The sequence below is a fragment of the Gnatocerus cornutus genome, chromosome 1 (assembly GCF_029298725.1).
Source record: "Gnatocerus cornutus isolate USDA-ARS CGAHR chromosome 1, icGnaCorn1.1, whole genome shotgun sequence".
Taxonomy (NCBI): Eukaryota; Metazoa; Arthropoda; class Insecta; order Coleoptera; family Tenebrionidae; genus Gnatocerus; species Gnatocerus cornutus.
In genome coordinates, this window is record NC_142233.1 from 10935905 (window position 1) to 10952452 (window position 16548).

At 31.6% G+C, this 16548-nt stretch overlaps 1 protein-coding gene across 2 annotated transcripts in view; it reads right to left on the reverse strand.

Annotated features, from left to right (window-relative positions):
• Positions 1-16548, reverse strand: part of LOC148180348 (uncharacterized) — a 45916-nt gene that overhangs the window by 4116 nt on the left and 25252 nt on the right. Inside the window, exon 2 of one of the 2 annotated variants that reach the window (XM_088037461.1) lies at positions 10239-10272. The exons of the other annotated variant lie outside the window; for it this stretch is intronic. Coding sequence (XP_087893587.1) covers positions 10239-10272 — 34 coding nt within the window. The remainder of the gene's footprint in view (positions 1-10238; positions 10273-16548) is intronic. 2 annotated transcript variants of the gene reach the window in all.

Consider the following 16548-nt stretch of genomic DNA (forward strand, 5'->3'; position numbering starts at 1 on the left):
ATTTCTCGACTATTTCACGTTTTTTGGACGTAAAATTTAGAAAATGAAATTTAATAAAATAGTAATTTATTATTATTTTTCTTATTACATATTTTATTATTTATGTTTATTTTTTCTTATTTCACTAGAATTTAAAAGTTCATCAATGAATGAAAAATGTTGAACGAAACAAAATTGTTTTGAATGGTATGACTCTATGGAGCAACCTGATCGGATGCAATTTACCTGATGTTTGCAATATTGGATTAGGGTTTATCTAAAAAGGTGACCGGGGTTTTACTAGGTAATGCCAATTTCTTTCATTTTGCCTCCGGCCGGTTCAACTTTTACTAAAAAACCCACTAAATCTTGTTCCTTTGAGAAGAATATAAATTTTTGGGAGCCACACATGACGGTCATTTTGAGGAAGACCAAATCCAAGGGCAGTTAAGAATAACACGAAAAAAATGTACATTCTGGGTGTTTGGTTTGGACAAGAAAGTGATATCAAATATGAATATATTTATGAAGACACAACTTTTTGGAAAGAAAAAATGGAACCAAAATTGATTAAGTTTTATTTTGATCACATGTTGCTGGAATTAATTGACTCTAGGAAACAAAGATTGTCTATTCCGATCCGCCGTCATTGAGTTTGTATTACCTATGTATTAGTTGATTGTCAATATTGTAAATAAGTACCTATTATGTAATTACCACTTTTCTTATAAATACTTACTAACATGTACATATGCACAAAATGTACATATACACATTATTATACTATGTATTTGTATCTTCATACCAAATACGTATCTATTTGAAAATAAATCAAATTAAACATAAAACAGATAAGTTTAGTTTTTTTTAGAAAATTTCTGTTTGGCATTCTAATATTAAATAATACTTTAATCTATTTATTATTCGACTAGTTAAATTATTTTTTGAACAACCTACTAATGTACTTACAATTTTAAAATAAAATTTTTTGATTCATATTATTTTACCCATGAAAAAGTATTTCTACCAGACAGAGGCAAAATAAGCATTTATCATTTTATTACAATCACTTTACGATAGCACAGTAAGGGGTGTTGTAAACAGAGGTACCGCTTGACACTCTTCCCGATGTGACAGCTCAGCTCGAATTCTGACCAGCGACGAGTCTTGGCACTCGCCTTAAGGCCGACAAACTTACACTTTACAAGATTTTTGCTTATTTTTAAGGCCATTGAAACATTTCTGTTCATAACGCAGGTTTTGTGATGTACTTAGGTAGTACCACATGTGAGTGGCCTTCCTTCTTCCTTCTTCCATTTTCTTGTCCATAGATTTGATTTTCAACTCATATTAACAATAAGATGAACGAGTTATTCGCCTGAATGCAAGAAGTTCATGTTGGTATTGCGGCTATTGGAATACAAAAGCGATTGAAGACAAATTGGGGGAACATTATTTAAATTTAGTTCACGGAATTCGTAAACTAACAGGTACAAAATTCCATAAGCTTATAAAAAGTACTCAAGGGTTCATATACAAAAACCAACTTTAGTATTCCCCCAATACGTACTGCTTAACCAATGTCACAATGATTGTCGGCTTCGATAGGGCTTCCATCTACCTTCTATTTGGAGTTTTCTAAAATTTGTGGAAAGACGTCATACATAAAACGTCAAATTGTATTTACTTACGGCGGAGGAAACAAAAACACCAAAACGATTCGTGTTGAGAAATCGCACATTCGAACGATATTTGACAAGAATTGACAGTTCATAAAGCAATGTGGCCATACAAACAACACAAAATTTCCATGTCATTTAGTGCGCATGTAGAGATAGACAGAAGATATCGTTATCTTTCTTTTTGTTACTAATAGCGGTACCTTATAAAACAGAAACTTTGATCTAGTGACCTTACTTTTTGTGCTTAGTCAGCAAAAGTGTTTTTATATCAACGAGCGCTTTTCATTACTTATAACAAAATTGCCTACTTTACTGTCTAAAAACGATTAAAAAATAGTGACTTTTTGTGACGTTTGGAGAAAAACTCGTTTTTTAATATACTATTCCAATGTTCCCTCATGCCCATTAAAATGTTTTTTTATTAAACATTACAAAATAGACCCTTTGTTTGATTGTAAAGGTTAAAGTTTCATTTTTATGCTTAAGTAGATGAAGCACTTTATACAATGCTTATTGTTGCACCGTAATTATAGAAATGTTTCCACTGCACTATGATTCTACATTAATATAATTTTTTTAAAGTCTAATTGAATAATTTGGTTAAATTTATGCAATCGTTTGAACAAAAATTGGTATATTTTATTCAGAGCAGTGCATTGTGTGCTTCGCCTGTTAATGTCTGCTTTACTCCGTTCGGCTAGACACACGACAGTGAGTGTCTTTTTTGCTCTTAATGACATAATGTACATTTTTTTTAATTTTCTAAAATCAATATTGACTTTGTTTAATTTTTAAAATCTTTAATTGTTCTGTCAATATAATATTTTAACTTCTTCTATGCCTATGTGTATTGATGCCTTACTAATAAAAAATGTAAATTTAATTAAACTTTTATCTATAATTCATGGATTTCGTTTTATAGACTCGCGGTGTTCCTATTAATGCCGTAATTTCGCTATTTTTGGAGAAATTTTATGTCGGTCTATACTATGATAAAAAAATGAGGGGTTTCATTTAAAATTTAATAGTTATTTAATAATAAACTAGTTTGTTAATGAAGACGATTAACAATCGAAACTGTCTTGAGATTATTAGTCGCCCATTAACAAATCGTCGGCTTAAGTCGTTAAATTGCTAAGTCCATTTCGAATTTGTTTAACCGAAGTCGAGAAATCTTAATTTTTTACATACGACGGCGGGGTGAAATATTCCGGGCCTGAACAGGAAAATAAGCAATTTTTGTAACAATTCGTATTTATTTTTCAACATAATATCTCCATTGAGGTCGATGCATTTACTCCAACGATCTTCCAATGCTTTTATTCCAGATTGATAAGTGTCGAGTTCCTCAAAATATTCGTTTACGGCGTCGACCACTTGATTATCGTTTGCAAATCTTTTTCCACCAAGCCATATTTTAAGATTTGGAAATAGATGGAAATCACATGGGGCTAAATCTGGAGAATATGGAGGGTGACGTAGCAATTCGAACTTTAATTCTTAGATTTTAGCCATAGCAATGAGGGACGTGTGAACTGGTGCAATGTTTTGATGGAACAGTTTAACCCATCTTGCGCAAAGCTTTTTCATACATAAATCTTCAAGCAAAATTTTTCGTACCCGTTCTGTTGAAATGCTTATAGTCTCTGCTATTTCACCCAATTTTATTCTTCGATCAGCCAAAACGATTTTATAGACTTTTTCTATTGTTTGTGGTGTAGTCGCCGTAATGGGTCGTCTACTGCGTGGTTCATCACTTGTGCGTTTCTGACCCATCTTCAGTTCAGCCACCCAACGTTTAACAGTTTTGTTCGAAGGAGAAAAGTCCCCTAAGGTTACGTCCATCTCCTTTTTAATTTCGGTTGGAGTTAAACCTTTTAAAAAAATATATTTAATCACCGCACGAATTTCAAATTTGGCCGTTGTACGAAAATTGCTTGCAGCGTTGACTTCGAAGGACTACTGTCAATCTAATAAGCGACATATTGACTTGAAAATTTAAAGGTAACTTTATAATGGATAAAATTAAACAGTGCCGTCAAAAGGTAGAATGAATGGAGCATTATCTTTTATTATATGTTATCTATTATTTCACCCCGCCCTCGTATTTGTCGTCAAATCTGGGATTTGAAAATTTGGGGAATAAAAATAAAATGTTTCTTAATTCTGAAATCATAACACATCAAAGAATCCAATGCTGCACTATTCTGTTATCCTTTTTATAAAATTGAAAACGCATTTTGTTCAAAAATGGACTTAGCAACTTAATAACTTATGCCTACGAAACGAGTTTTTACGTATTTTTTCGTAGACCGCAAACTTACAATCATCAGAAAAGACAGAGCAGTTCAATAATAAGAAAAATGATCATGTCATTTTTTTTTCTTTCACACTTGATTTTATTCGTTAAAATTGCATAATAAAAGACAGAAATTGCACTGAACGTTGATAAAATCTTTCGTTGGATCCCATTAAACAATTAAATACACATTGTCGTTCAATTTGTAAGAAAAAGAATGTTTAATGCGTAAATTTATTGCCTTTTAATTAATGAGCGAATGTTATTTACTCAATCCTTTTCATTCGATGAGAGACAAATTGCTTTCAAGGATTTCATTACATTAACAAATTAATTTTGACAATCATCTCTCGCACTAAAAATACTCCCAGTTAACAAAACCTTAACTTAACACATGCACTCAGTCACAAAAACTCAGATTTTATAAATATAAAATATAGTTTATATCAAGACATCAAAAATCCCAAAAAAGAGTTACGTAATGAAAAGATTGTATTAAGTCATTCGCTAATATTGACATTAATAAACGGTCAACGAAAAAAGTTATTTTATTTTAAAGTAACCAAAAATTAACGGGTTACAAATTAGCCCCTGTAATATCCATTCACAAAACATAAAAGTTACTAAGGTTGGCCATAAAAAATAACCCTAAACGGAACAGTTGGTGAGATTGGTAACCAAATGGATATTTGACAATAATAATGCCAAAATTTCAAAATAAAATGTTTAATTTCGACTCACTCTGCAAGAAAGCGTAAGAAATAGATAATTTCTGCATTGGGAAGTTTCAACAAAACACTAAGAAGTTCTCTAAGGTAAATTAAAATTAAACAAACTGAACTGACATTGACAACAAACTTCAAAGTACAGTCCCATGAAATGATGATTGAAAAATACACTCTGATTTTACAGAAATCAAAGGAAACTTGATTTTTATGTTTTGTGAATGGATATTATATTATTGTCCAATTGAAGTGGCTGTTTTGAATAGCTCATAGTTTACTTATCTTGGAAACAAAATTTCACTTTGCTCACATGTTTACAAAAATTATAAATCATTTTTCTTTGTTGTGCAAATTTAACTTTTTTTTGAAAGAATCAAGATATCTTTGAAATGGCACAATTTAGGTATAGGACATTATTTACAAAGTGATCCTCAATTTTGATGTAGAATCCAGAAGTGCAAATGTTCCATTTAAAATATTGTAAACCCAGTTGACATACACCTAGTAAATTTTATGGTCACATTATGAGAGGACCGGGCAGTACTAATCCTTGCGGTTGGGGACCATAAATGAGCATGAAATGAGTCCGGACCTGTTCAACCATCGGTCAATCCTGTATCTATAAATTTGTCGGCTGCAGTTTACAATACTCAGTTTTATGTTTTGACTTAAGCAATAAAATGTTTACTAGGTATATGTCAACTGGGTTTACAGTACGCCAGTTGACTACTACTTGCGGTAAACCGGAATATTTTCATTAGATTCGTCTTGTCCGATTAGTTTTCTTCTCAAAATTGCCATCATTTGTAGTTAAAAAAAATGGGCTGTACAGGGTTCGCCAACACTATTGTCCCGGCCCAAAATTGCTATTAATTAAGAAGCAAACTTATGACAATTGCTTCTGAACCGCAAACTGCTTGAAAAAGGTGATGAAAAAAAAGCATCAAAAGTGGCTCTGAAATTTCTGTCATGCATTATTTTGCCGCTTTGGTTTCATAGGGGATATAACTGTGTTAATAGTTATTTACAGTCGCGTGTGGTAACTTACATTTTACAGCGCCAAATCAGTTTGAAGCACGACGGCGTAGCCGGAGTGCTTTAATGATTGAGCGCTGTAAAATGGTTAACGCACAAGAGTTGTATTAAACTTTTTGGCCGAAAAATTTTAATTTAAATAATTGGGTTTTTCAAAATTCATGAGAACTGTCACATCTGACATTTGTAAATTTCACCATCTGTCAATTCTGTCAATTTTGTAGTTGGTGCACAAAAAGTACACAAGATGGCGCTGTATAAAAAACGTTTTAATATGACTTTAAAAATAGAAATATTGTCTTAATTGAGATAATAATTTAGGTAGATTCCACTTTGGTGATCAATCTTCATTATGGTAAAGTGATTTTAATTTATAAACGCATCTGAAGAGCAGACGATTTGGGCAATTTTTACCGCACGGCGTGTGTAAACGTCCAGGGTGCTTGTAAATCTAGTGTTTCCGAAGATGTCAATTGAATGTTAATTTGACGTTTACAATTCCTGAGGACAAAAAAATTATTTACAATGGCACTTACGTCAGCGTCGTCTAAGTTTTTGATTTTCAAGCTTCACAAATCACAATTTGAACAGTTTTTCTCAAAACTAACTTTGCTCTTTGATTAAGGTCAACTGCAAATGTCAGCTGAAAAATCTTAACGCACATTTGTACTAAGCGGCAAATTTCTTTGACATTTCATGCCAATCTTGATCTTTACGTAGAAACATTTACAAAGACCTTGTACTATTCCGGCCAAGAATCTTTGGTCGTCAATGTCACTTAAATGACACTGACTTGTAAACGAAGCTTGAAGAAAAGTTAACACTCTTCACTCATTCAAAGTTTCTTAACATGCATTCTAAATTAATATTTCTGACAATAATTTTTAATATGCTTAGTAGATAATCGTTCTACAATTTGTCCTAAAGACAACTTCTCAGAGGCAAGAAGACTTTCTTACATTTATTAAGAGCAGATGAAAAATTTAATGGCAAACTGTCATTTTTTTAATGGTTGATTTAGAGCAAATTTTTTTTGAACTGGTAAAAATTACGACCAAAGACTTTCCGGCCGGAATAGTTAGTACATAATCTATAATAATGATAAGTAGAACAAAAAACAAAAAAAATATAAAAAATACTAAAGAGAACTGATAATAAAATCTTGTTTCTAAAAGATATACAGTATGTGTCCAGATTAAGTTCACAAGTGGGAAAAAAAGTTTATTTTTCATTTTACAAAAAAAATGACAAAGAAATAACATTTTTTGCTTATTTCAAAATTATTAGTTTGTACTCTTAAATTTAATTTTTTCAATATTTTTATTTATTAAATTTTGTGTTCGTATTTAAATAATAGCAGGCTGTGGATTCACAATATCAAATAGTGCGTTAATGATTAAAGGAAAATTGACCCAATAATGTGTAATTATTAAAAAATTGGATAAGAAATGCAGTTGCATCCTTAACAATAATTGAGAAAATTCAAAATAGTCTTAAAGAATTACTAGTTGCAAGAATTGAACTATGTGCTGAAACAGGTAATGGGTCAATCAAATAATGGAAATTGGTTTGAGTTAAGAAACAAATTTCATTCCAATGACATTTTTTGAAAAATTAAAAATAAAAAAATTCTTCGTTATTTTTTGTTTTTTTCGATTTTAAGAGCACAGGTTGGTAATATTAAAGTTTTAATTAGAGATTTATTTATTCTAAATTAAGCAAAACATTTTTTGTATAATGAAAAATAACGTTTTTTTTCTCTTGTGAACTCAATCCGGGGACATACTGTATAGGAAAATGCAGAAAAGTTCAATTAAAGAAAAATCATAAAAATCAGTTTTTTTTCTACCAGATATCTTCAAATTCCTCCCGTTTTACGTTAGTAAAAAAATGTTTTTGTTTTGATTTTTCATGAAAATAACAACGTTTGGTATCATATTATTTATACAAGGTGTTTATAAATGTTTCTAGCATCAAGGGTGGCTATGAAATGTCAAAGAAATTTGCCGCTCATTACAAATGTGGGTTTCGATTTGTCAACTGACATTTGCAGCTAACCTCAAACATGAAGCAAAGTAAGTTTTGAGAAATAAACTGTTTCAGTTGTGGCTGAAAACCTAAAAATCGAAAACTTGGGCACAAAACCGTAACTAAAACGTCATTGAAGTAAGTAACATTATAAATAATTTTCATGATAGTAATATTCACTATGAAAACAAAGCGACAAAATAGTGTACGGCAGGAATTCCAAAGCCACGCTTGATGCTAGAAACATTTATAAACACCTTGTACATGCAATATTCACAATCACGAACAAGCGCATTTCCATAATCAAAATAATCATCCATTGTAGGCATTTCCTAAATTAGAATTTAAACACAAATCATTGATAAGATAAGTCTTGTAAATTTCATGCCTAATTTATTAACGATTGTACTACTTTGTAATGCAGCTATTTTATAAAATTAAACTAAATACATAAACAACACGCAAATTTTTAAATTGGTATAACATAACATAATTTCATTTCCTTTACAAAGGACGAGTGTCCAAAATCTGTCCAGAGCCAAAAACTCGGAATATTTGCTTTAACAATGTTTTTGTAGATTGAAAACAATCAGTGAGAGTGTTTTTGTGCAGAGTTTCAATTTCGCTCCTTTCATTAGGAACACAGACACCGCAACCAAAGGAGGATAATCCCCTTTTTTGTAATAAACACGCAGCAGCCGTTCGATAAAAAAAACAAATTGAACCAATTAAACCCTTGGCTTAATTACTTCGTGGTGAACTAGCTCATAATCTTATTATGACAGACAAAATCGAGAATAATCGGTTTTCTTGTATAGCGGGCTTCTACAAAAGAATATAAGATCGGAGTTGGCGTTGAAACCAAGTAAAAACGTGCCGCCTTTTAGTGAAAGTGAACTCTGCTATTGTCAAAAACGTCAACTGTTAAAATTTGACGGTGCTGACAATTGTCTCCACTCCGGTTGCATGGTTTTTAAATAATTAGATCCATTTTTGCATTCGATTTGGTTAATTTGATCTCAGTGATTGATCCTTTCAACTCTTTATTTTCGTCCACAACCCCTGATTGAATTATTTAACCTCAAAATTTAACGTTGTAAGATTGTTCAAAATTTGAGGTAAGTGGCAAATCGCGCCTATAGGCTCAAGTTTTCCAGAGCATTGTGGATTAGTTGGTTAGAAACAAACGAAAAAGTGGAAGAAATCTAAAAAATCTAAAAATTGACTGTTTCCAATGAGTATAATCCAACGTTAAAGATACTAAAAAAACAAAATATGAGAAATTTATAGCGAAAAATCAAAGGAATTTCAAAATTTTAAAGTGGAATGTTTTTGAAGTAATCAGAGAACGGAAAGAATGAGCAAAAACTGCCAGTTTTTATCAAGAGTCGACGGCTAAATCGCGAGAAATCAGCAGAAGTCAGCACGAAATCTGCAAAATTCGCAGAGAAATCCGCTAATTTTGATGCTAAATGACGATTTTTCGTACATTCTGCCAGTTTTCCGGGTTAGATTCGCAAAGTAGAGCTCGAAATCCTGAAAACTACCAGTTTTTATCAAGATTCAATGGCTAAATCATAAATTCAATCTAAAATCATAAAGACTCAAACAGTTTGGAGAATCCAAAGGGTAAAAAAGTATTGACATTAAACTCCAAAGTATTCAGAAGGCTTAACGGATACACACAATTCTGAAAATGAAAACAAACTCAGTCATGCATTCAAACAAAATTCCAAAACCTCTTTAATCCAATCAGCTACTTCAAAATTCGACAATGACCCATTTATCTCACGAAAAAGTAAATCTAATTTGTAACTGTCCAAATTTGTAACTTATCCGAAATACTATTTACCTACTAACAAAATTTAAAAAACCCTAAATATTTTTCTTTGCGTTGACAGTCCAGCTGAAGTTTATCATCTGAAGACACCAGAAATACGACTAAGTGGTATTGCACCCAGTATTGCTGTCAAAAATAGAACAAAACTGTTTACTTGAAAATCGAGCAATCCTGGAGTTATTGTGGGAACTATTCAATGAATGAATTTCACAAAATATACGATGGTCATGTTTAGCCGAAATGCCAACGACTTGGACAATTTGTGCTATTACAGATGATTTCAAAAGCAAAATAACGGAAACGTTTTGCGCGTCGGGGACTTAGTATAATCTTATTTATAAATCCATCTGGTAATAAAATAACGTCTGGCAGCAATGATAAACAGGTATACGATGTACTGATGGATAAGTTTGCTAATCTAATTCGTTTTTTCTAGCAATTATCATAAAACAAGCAAACATTTCAAAGTTAATTGGTTAATGTTTACCGTGCAAAAAATATTTGATTTATAGTAAGCTCAAAATTAGGCAAATCAAATAAATACCATTAAGGACACAAAGATTAGTTTTAAACAGACAGTTCGTTAATAATAGTCATTACAACACTTGTTTGTTACCTGCTTCTTTTTTTTAGATTCTGATATAACATACATTTCGTCCCTTCGACCAGCTCTTCTAGTACGTACTGAAATTTAAAAAACATGTGAATTTATGGTGTAATACGTCAAAATTAAATCAGAAAAAAAACTTCTTTAATTATTTTTCTTCGCACTTTCTTATTTTGGTTTTGCAAATAAAAGCGATTTGATTGAAGTAGAAACTACTTGTTTTGACGTCTTTACCTGAGATCTGCAAGACCTCAGTGAAATTACAGTTTTTAAACAGTGCTAAAATTGTTCCTTGATCATGTGTTTTTAAGTAAACGCAGAGTGGTTGTGTATTAAATTTAGTATTAATAAAATTGGCTTCAAACATGTATCTATAAATTATTTGGATAATCGCCTTAGCTTTTTACGCGGTAAAACCGGTAAGAATATACTTTGTGGTAAATTAAAAAAAAGGAGAATTTAAAAGAAAACAACTTGACCAACACAAAAAGGGAAGGACGAAAAAGAGCGCAAAGAAGGAAATATTAGGAGGGAAACTAACTATAAAAGATGATTGTGAAGAAAGATGAATTTTGTGAAAATAATGAAACCAAAAGCCAATAAATAATAAATAAAAAGAAACAAAAAACAGTGAAATTTTTTTTCGGCAGCACGTGGAAAGACGTAAAAATAACCAATCACGTCAGAGTTTGCATATTTGGAAAATTTAAGAAATCAAGTTATTTCGTCGAACAAAATCTCACACATGTCACATCTGACATTTTGTGACATAGGCGTACGCTGTCAGATATCTGTCAAGGTGTGCTGAATAGTTTCGCAATGGTGCTGAGATTACAGTAAATCATTCCTTGTTATGGCGTTTATATCTTGGTCCAGATCGGAACAAAGGACAATTTGGATGTTTTTTTAATTTCGTACACAATACAATTATTAAATATTTAGTATCAAGTAGATTTGTGCCGCCACTGACTAATCATATCAAATGTGACAGCTGTTTGACACTCTCGTTTTTGTCAAAAGCAAACTACCATGTTTTCAGTCAGATCTTTAATTATTTTTCGAGTCTTAATTGGTCAACTTTAGAACCTTATAACTTTTATAAGAAAAGCAATAAAAAGAAAATTTTCACTCAGACCTCTTTCCGTAAACTATCTGATTCTCCAGGTAACAGTTGGTGCTTTACTTACTAAACACCCAGTATATGTACAGGGCTAGCCACGAGAAGATTACTTCTGAAAATTATATTTCCGCAACCCAAAATACTAAAATCCTGTACTACTCGATACTCCCAGAATTAGAAATAAAATGCTGAATCCACGATTGCTTTGGGGTGGTGAATGTCACTTTGACATTGTTTATTTAAATTTCTATTTTATTATTAATTTTGCTCCCTTAGAGCCCTATTACTTCGAAGTACCTCTATTAATCTGTCCTATACCGAAGCTGTAGCTGCTCGACCAATAATTGTTAAGTTGAGTTGAGAAACCCGTCAGATTGTCTTATACAAATGATGAGAAAACTGACATGATTCTCATCTACGGAGAATGCCAAAAAATGCTGTGGCTGCTACGGACCTTTATCGTAAAGATATCCACATCGAAACTGAACTGAGTTGTCTATGGACACTCACGTAACCTTCTTTTCCGTAATTGTCAAAGTGGCACTGTCAAAGCCTAAGCAATCGTGGATTCAGCATTTCATTTCTGATTCGAGTTGTATCAAGTGACTTAAGAAATTAGTATTTTGGGTTGCGAAAAAATCATTTTCAGAAGTAATCTTCTCGTGACTAGCCTTGTATATACGATAAAAAAATCGAAATCAGGACAGGACAATAAGGAATGGGATAGAAAGAAAAAAGATGATGATCTGAAATGCACTACAATTTAGGAAACGAATCAATTAAGAAAAAAAAGAGAAAGAGAATACGGAACGAGCTTGGAACGGTTAAATATTATACGAAAGATTAAAAATATTAAAAATTAATTAAAAAATAGACTGAAAGCAAAACAAAAACTAAAAAGTTAAAAAATATTAAACAAGATAGAAAATAACTGAAGTTCGAGACATGATCATTTAAAAAAGAATTAAATAAGAAGAGAACAATATATGTAATTGAAGAGAAAAATTTAAGAGTAGGAAAAAATGAAGAAAAGAAAATCTAAATAAGAACTACAAATTTTTGAAAAGTAGCATGAGGATTTCAGTCAAATTGCAAGAAAGTGATATAGAAGATTTTTTTTAACTCGTTTCTATGGATGCGGATGAGAAACCAAGAAAAACAAGTTTTGGCCACGAAATTAATTTTAGAAGAAGTTACTACAAGGTGTTTATAAATGTTTCTAGCATCAAGGGTGGCAATGAAATGTCAAAGAAATTTACCGCCCATTACAAATGTGGGTTTCGATTTGTCAACTGACATTTGCAGTTAACCATGAAGCAAAGTAAGTTTTGAGAAATAAACTGTTCTAGTTGTGGTTTAAAACCTAAAAATCAAAAACTTGGGACACAAAACCGTAACTAAAATGTCATTGAAGTAAGTAACATTATAAATAATTTTCAAGATAGTTACATTCACTATGAAAACAAAGCGGCAAAATAGTGTACGACAAGAATTCCAAAGCCACGGTTAATGCTAGAAACATTTATAAACACCTTGTACATTGTGTTTCAAAATGATTTTCATCTAGTTAACTTTGGAAAGTAATTGTGCCGCTCCAATTGTACTGTGTTCAGTCACTTTGGTCATTTGTCAATAGGGTTATTTGTCAAACGTCAAAATAAGAAAAGAATTTAAACAGCAAAATTAAGTAGAGGTTGAGTCAGTTTTATCCCTTCAGCGATCCAGAAATTTTTTCTGAATTTTTATTCTTCGAGGATCTGAAGATTTGGCATCTCTATTTCGACAAAGAAAATTTATTGGATCAATTCTTGGTGTTGACAAATTATTAAAATTACAATTTTTTCCAAACAACAAATTTTTACCAAAAGCTTTGAAAAAGAACTTGAATCTGAGCTTGAATATTTTCCAGAAATCTGGGTTAGGTATGTGGACGACATGTTTGCCAATTTTGATATAGCAGCCTCCAAGATAATTTAGCGCTGACCTGCTCAGATGACTTGACTTTTAAGGATTTTTACAATGCGGTTGGGGGGCCATAAATTTCGGCTCTGAGGCCTGGGTTGTCACTCAAACACTGCTTAGGGGTTCGCAATTAGGAGTAATGTTATTTTTATAAATAATATTGATTTTCTAATAAGAAAACGCGTTTTCGTCGTCTTATTATTTTGAATCTTTTAAGTAATAATTTTTGGTTACGTTTTAAGTTATTATAAGTATTATATTAAGTATTTTGTTCCGTTATATTACAAAATTTACTGGAAAAAATACGTTCGACGTGGGAATTATTATTTGGTCGGAGTTGAAGGCACACATCGGGCGAAATAATACAGCGTCCAAATTTAGCAAAGAAGCGATTGATTTAATTTATCGAGAAGTGCACAAAATCTGCGTTTCTAGCTGGAAAAACAGTGTTGCGCATGTAATAAAGATTGAAGATAATTATAGAAAAAATCATCATCAAGAATTAATAATTAGTTTAAATGACGACGACGATTCCACTGAAATGGAATTTGATTATTTTGTCTATTTGTTAGTTAATAAATTGTATATATTTAATTAGTTAATAAATTATCTCGTAATTTGTTGTTGATTTTTACATATTTTTTTATTGGTACAAAAAATAAAATTAATCTGATATGAATCCTCTTAATTTTGAATTTAGCAAATGCGATCCTAACAATTTAATGTATGTTTGACAGCTTAAACCAGTAGAAATAAATACCTAAATTTATGGGCCCCCAACCGCACCGTCGTAAAAACCCTTAAAAGTCAAGTCATCTGAGCAGGTCAGCGCTACATTATCTTGGAGGCTGCTATACAAACAAGTCAAATATTGATGACTTTTTAATCAAAATAAATAACCGTTATCCAACGATAAAATTTACTTGCGAAATAGAGAAAGACGGAAAACTTCCATTTTTAGACACAATTGTAATTAAAAATAAGAACAGATTAAAGTTTGATGTTTATAGGAAGGAAACCAGTACTCTTCGCTACATCACTGCACATCATTGTCCTCAACATAAGATGGCAAGTCTAAATTTTCTTGTTTACAGGCTTTTGAATTTTCCATTAAACAAATTCAGATTCACAAAGGAATTAAAATTAATTAAAGATGCTGCCAGGTGTAACGGTTTCGATCCCAACATTGTTGATAAAATTGTTAAAAAATTTAGATTTAAGAAATTGGTCAATGAATATTCTACTTTTCAGAAAACACCTGAGAAGACTTCTTTTGTCACAATCCCTTACTCACCTTCAGTGATAAAGGGACTGGAAAGAATTTTCCAGGGTTTGGATCTCAAAGTAGTTTTTACTTCGGGTCCAAGCCTCCAAAGTCTTCTAGGTAATCCTAAAGACCGAGTCAACAACAGAAAAGTTGGGGATTTATGAAATTTAATTTAAAGATTGTGATCAGAAATATATTGGGCAAACAAGAAGGTCAATTTTAAAAAGGTTCAAAGAGCATCAAGCTCATCTCACTCAAATTTGGTTTGAAAGGTTTGAAAAATCAAGCGTTGCCCAACATGTTTTTGACAATGATGAAAGTTGTCTTCGTTTAATTAAAAATGTAAATAATTGTAAATTTCTAGACATTTATGAAAGTCTGGAAATATTTAGGAACAAAAATGTAATAATGAACTCAGACAACGGCCCCATCCCCTCCTCCTCCCTCTACTCGCTTCTACCTGCGCCAAAGGGTGCACGTCGACAAGCTTTTAGTATATAAGAACGAATTATTTGTTAGTTTTTAGTTTAATCATTGCTCTGATGATGATAGCATTGCTATCTAAACGCGCGTCAGCATTTTTTGTTAAAATTTGGTGTTTTTCGAATTTCGATTAATTTCGAATTAAAAAAATATACATTTTTCTCAAATTTTGTTTTATTATTATTTTTTTAATTTCATTAATTTTTTTCTGTACAAATTGGAACAGTAAAATAATTCCGTTAGAGAGAAATCTTTCTTGAAAATTTGTAAAACAGTATCTAGTAGTACACTTGCGGCCATAGTTTAAACGGATTTTTCCGGCGATCGCTTGTTTTTAGGTACCATTAATGCATGATTTGTCGGCTGAAATCATGTATTAAAGTGGGCTTACAAGTTAACAAGTTGGGCGTATCAACATCTCAAATTAATTAAAAACTTGTTCCAAAAGAGGGATTTTCGTGATTTTTAGGCTACAGCAAGGTTTTTCCAAGACACGTTTTGAGGGCAAAAACTTGATTTTTCCACATTACCTTCCATCTGAACGATTTATTAGTCATTTACATATTTACGTATAAAGAACAGAAAGAGATAAATTACGCCATTTCGGGCTTTCGGTGTTTTTGGCACTTTTGACAGGTAGGTTTAATGTGACAGTTATCAAGCGCTTTTCGTTATAGTTTTACTGCCTAGTAAAAAAAGTTTTTACGGTTCGTTAAGCTATTTTTATAGCATTTTGCATAAAAACGTAAGATCTTCTACTCCACCTTTTGCAACGTAATAGTAGGTATATTATGTGACAAGTTTTATAAATGTCACTTTAGTAACGAGTTCATTTAGGCACGAGCGGAGCGAGTGTTTAAATTTCGAGCGTCTACAGTAGTTTATGAACGTGTTACATACTATTCTTCTTCTACGACCTCAAAATTAAAACCAATGAAACCACAAATTAATTTCCAATCAATTGTCAATTTCATCCATGGGTAACTTTAACTCGTGACTAAAATAATGGCGCCATTTTCAGCCCATGACTAAAGCGAAAAACGGAAGTAGAAAAAAAATTTTTGACAGAATTAAACGGTATAAATGTTGCATCATACTTATTTTCTCCTGGACCCTTTCGCCGCTTTTCTTAATGTTTTTGTTTACGTATGAAATTTTTGAGCAATATCAAGAACCATTTGGCAAAAGCATTTCAATTGCGATTTTGGCGTCAAATTGAGATCTAGAACACTTGATAAAACTCAACGAATAAAAATTTCAGAACGATATTCGAGAGGGCCCGAAATGCTTAAATTTAGGTAGTATTTTCACAAAAATCTAGTCTTAATTTTATCAAAATTAGATATGTTTTTTAAAATAATACTCCTAACAAATTCGAACTAATTTGATAAAATTTTGATAACAATTATACTTCTTAAATATGGCTGTAAAACTGTTGAAATGTGATCATGACAACTAAGAAACTGTCAATAATTATTGACTTGGAATTTTTGGAATTCCAAAAAACTGCAACATTCAAAT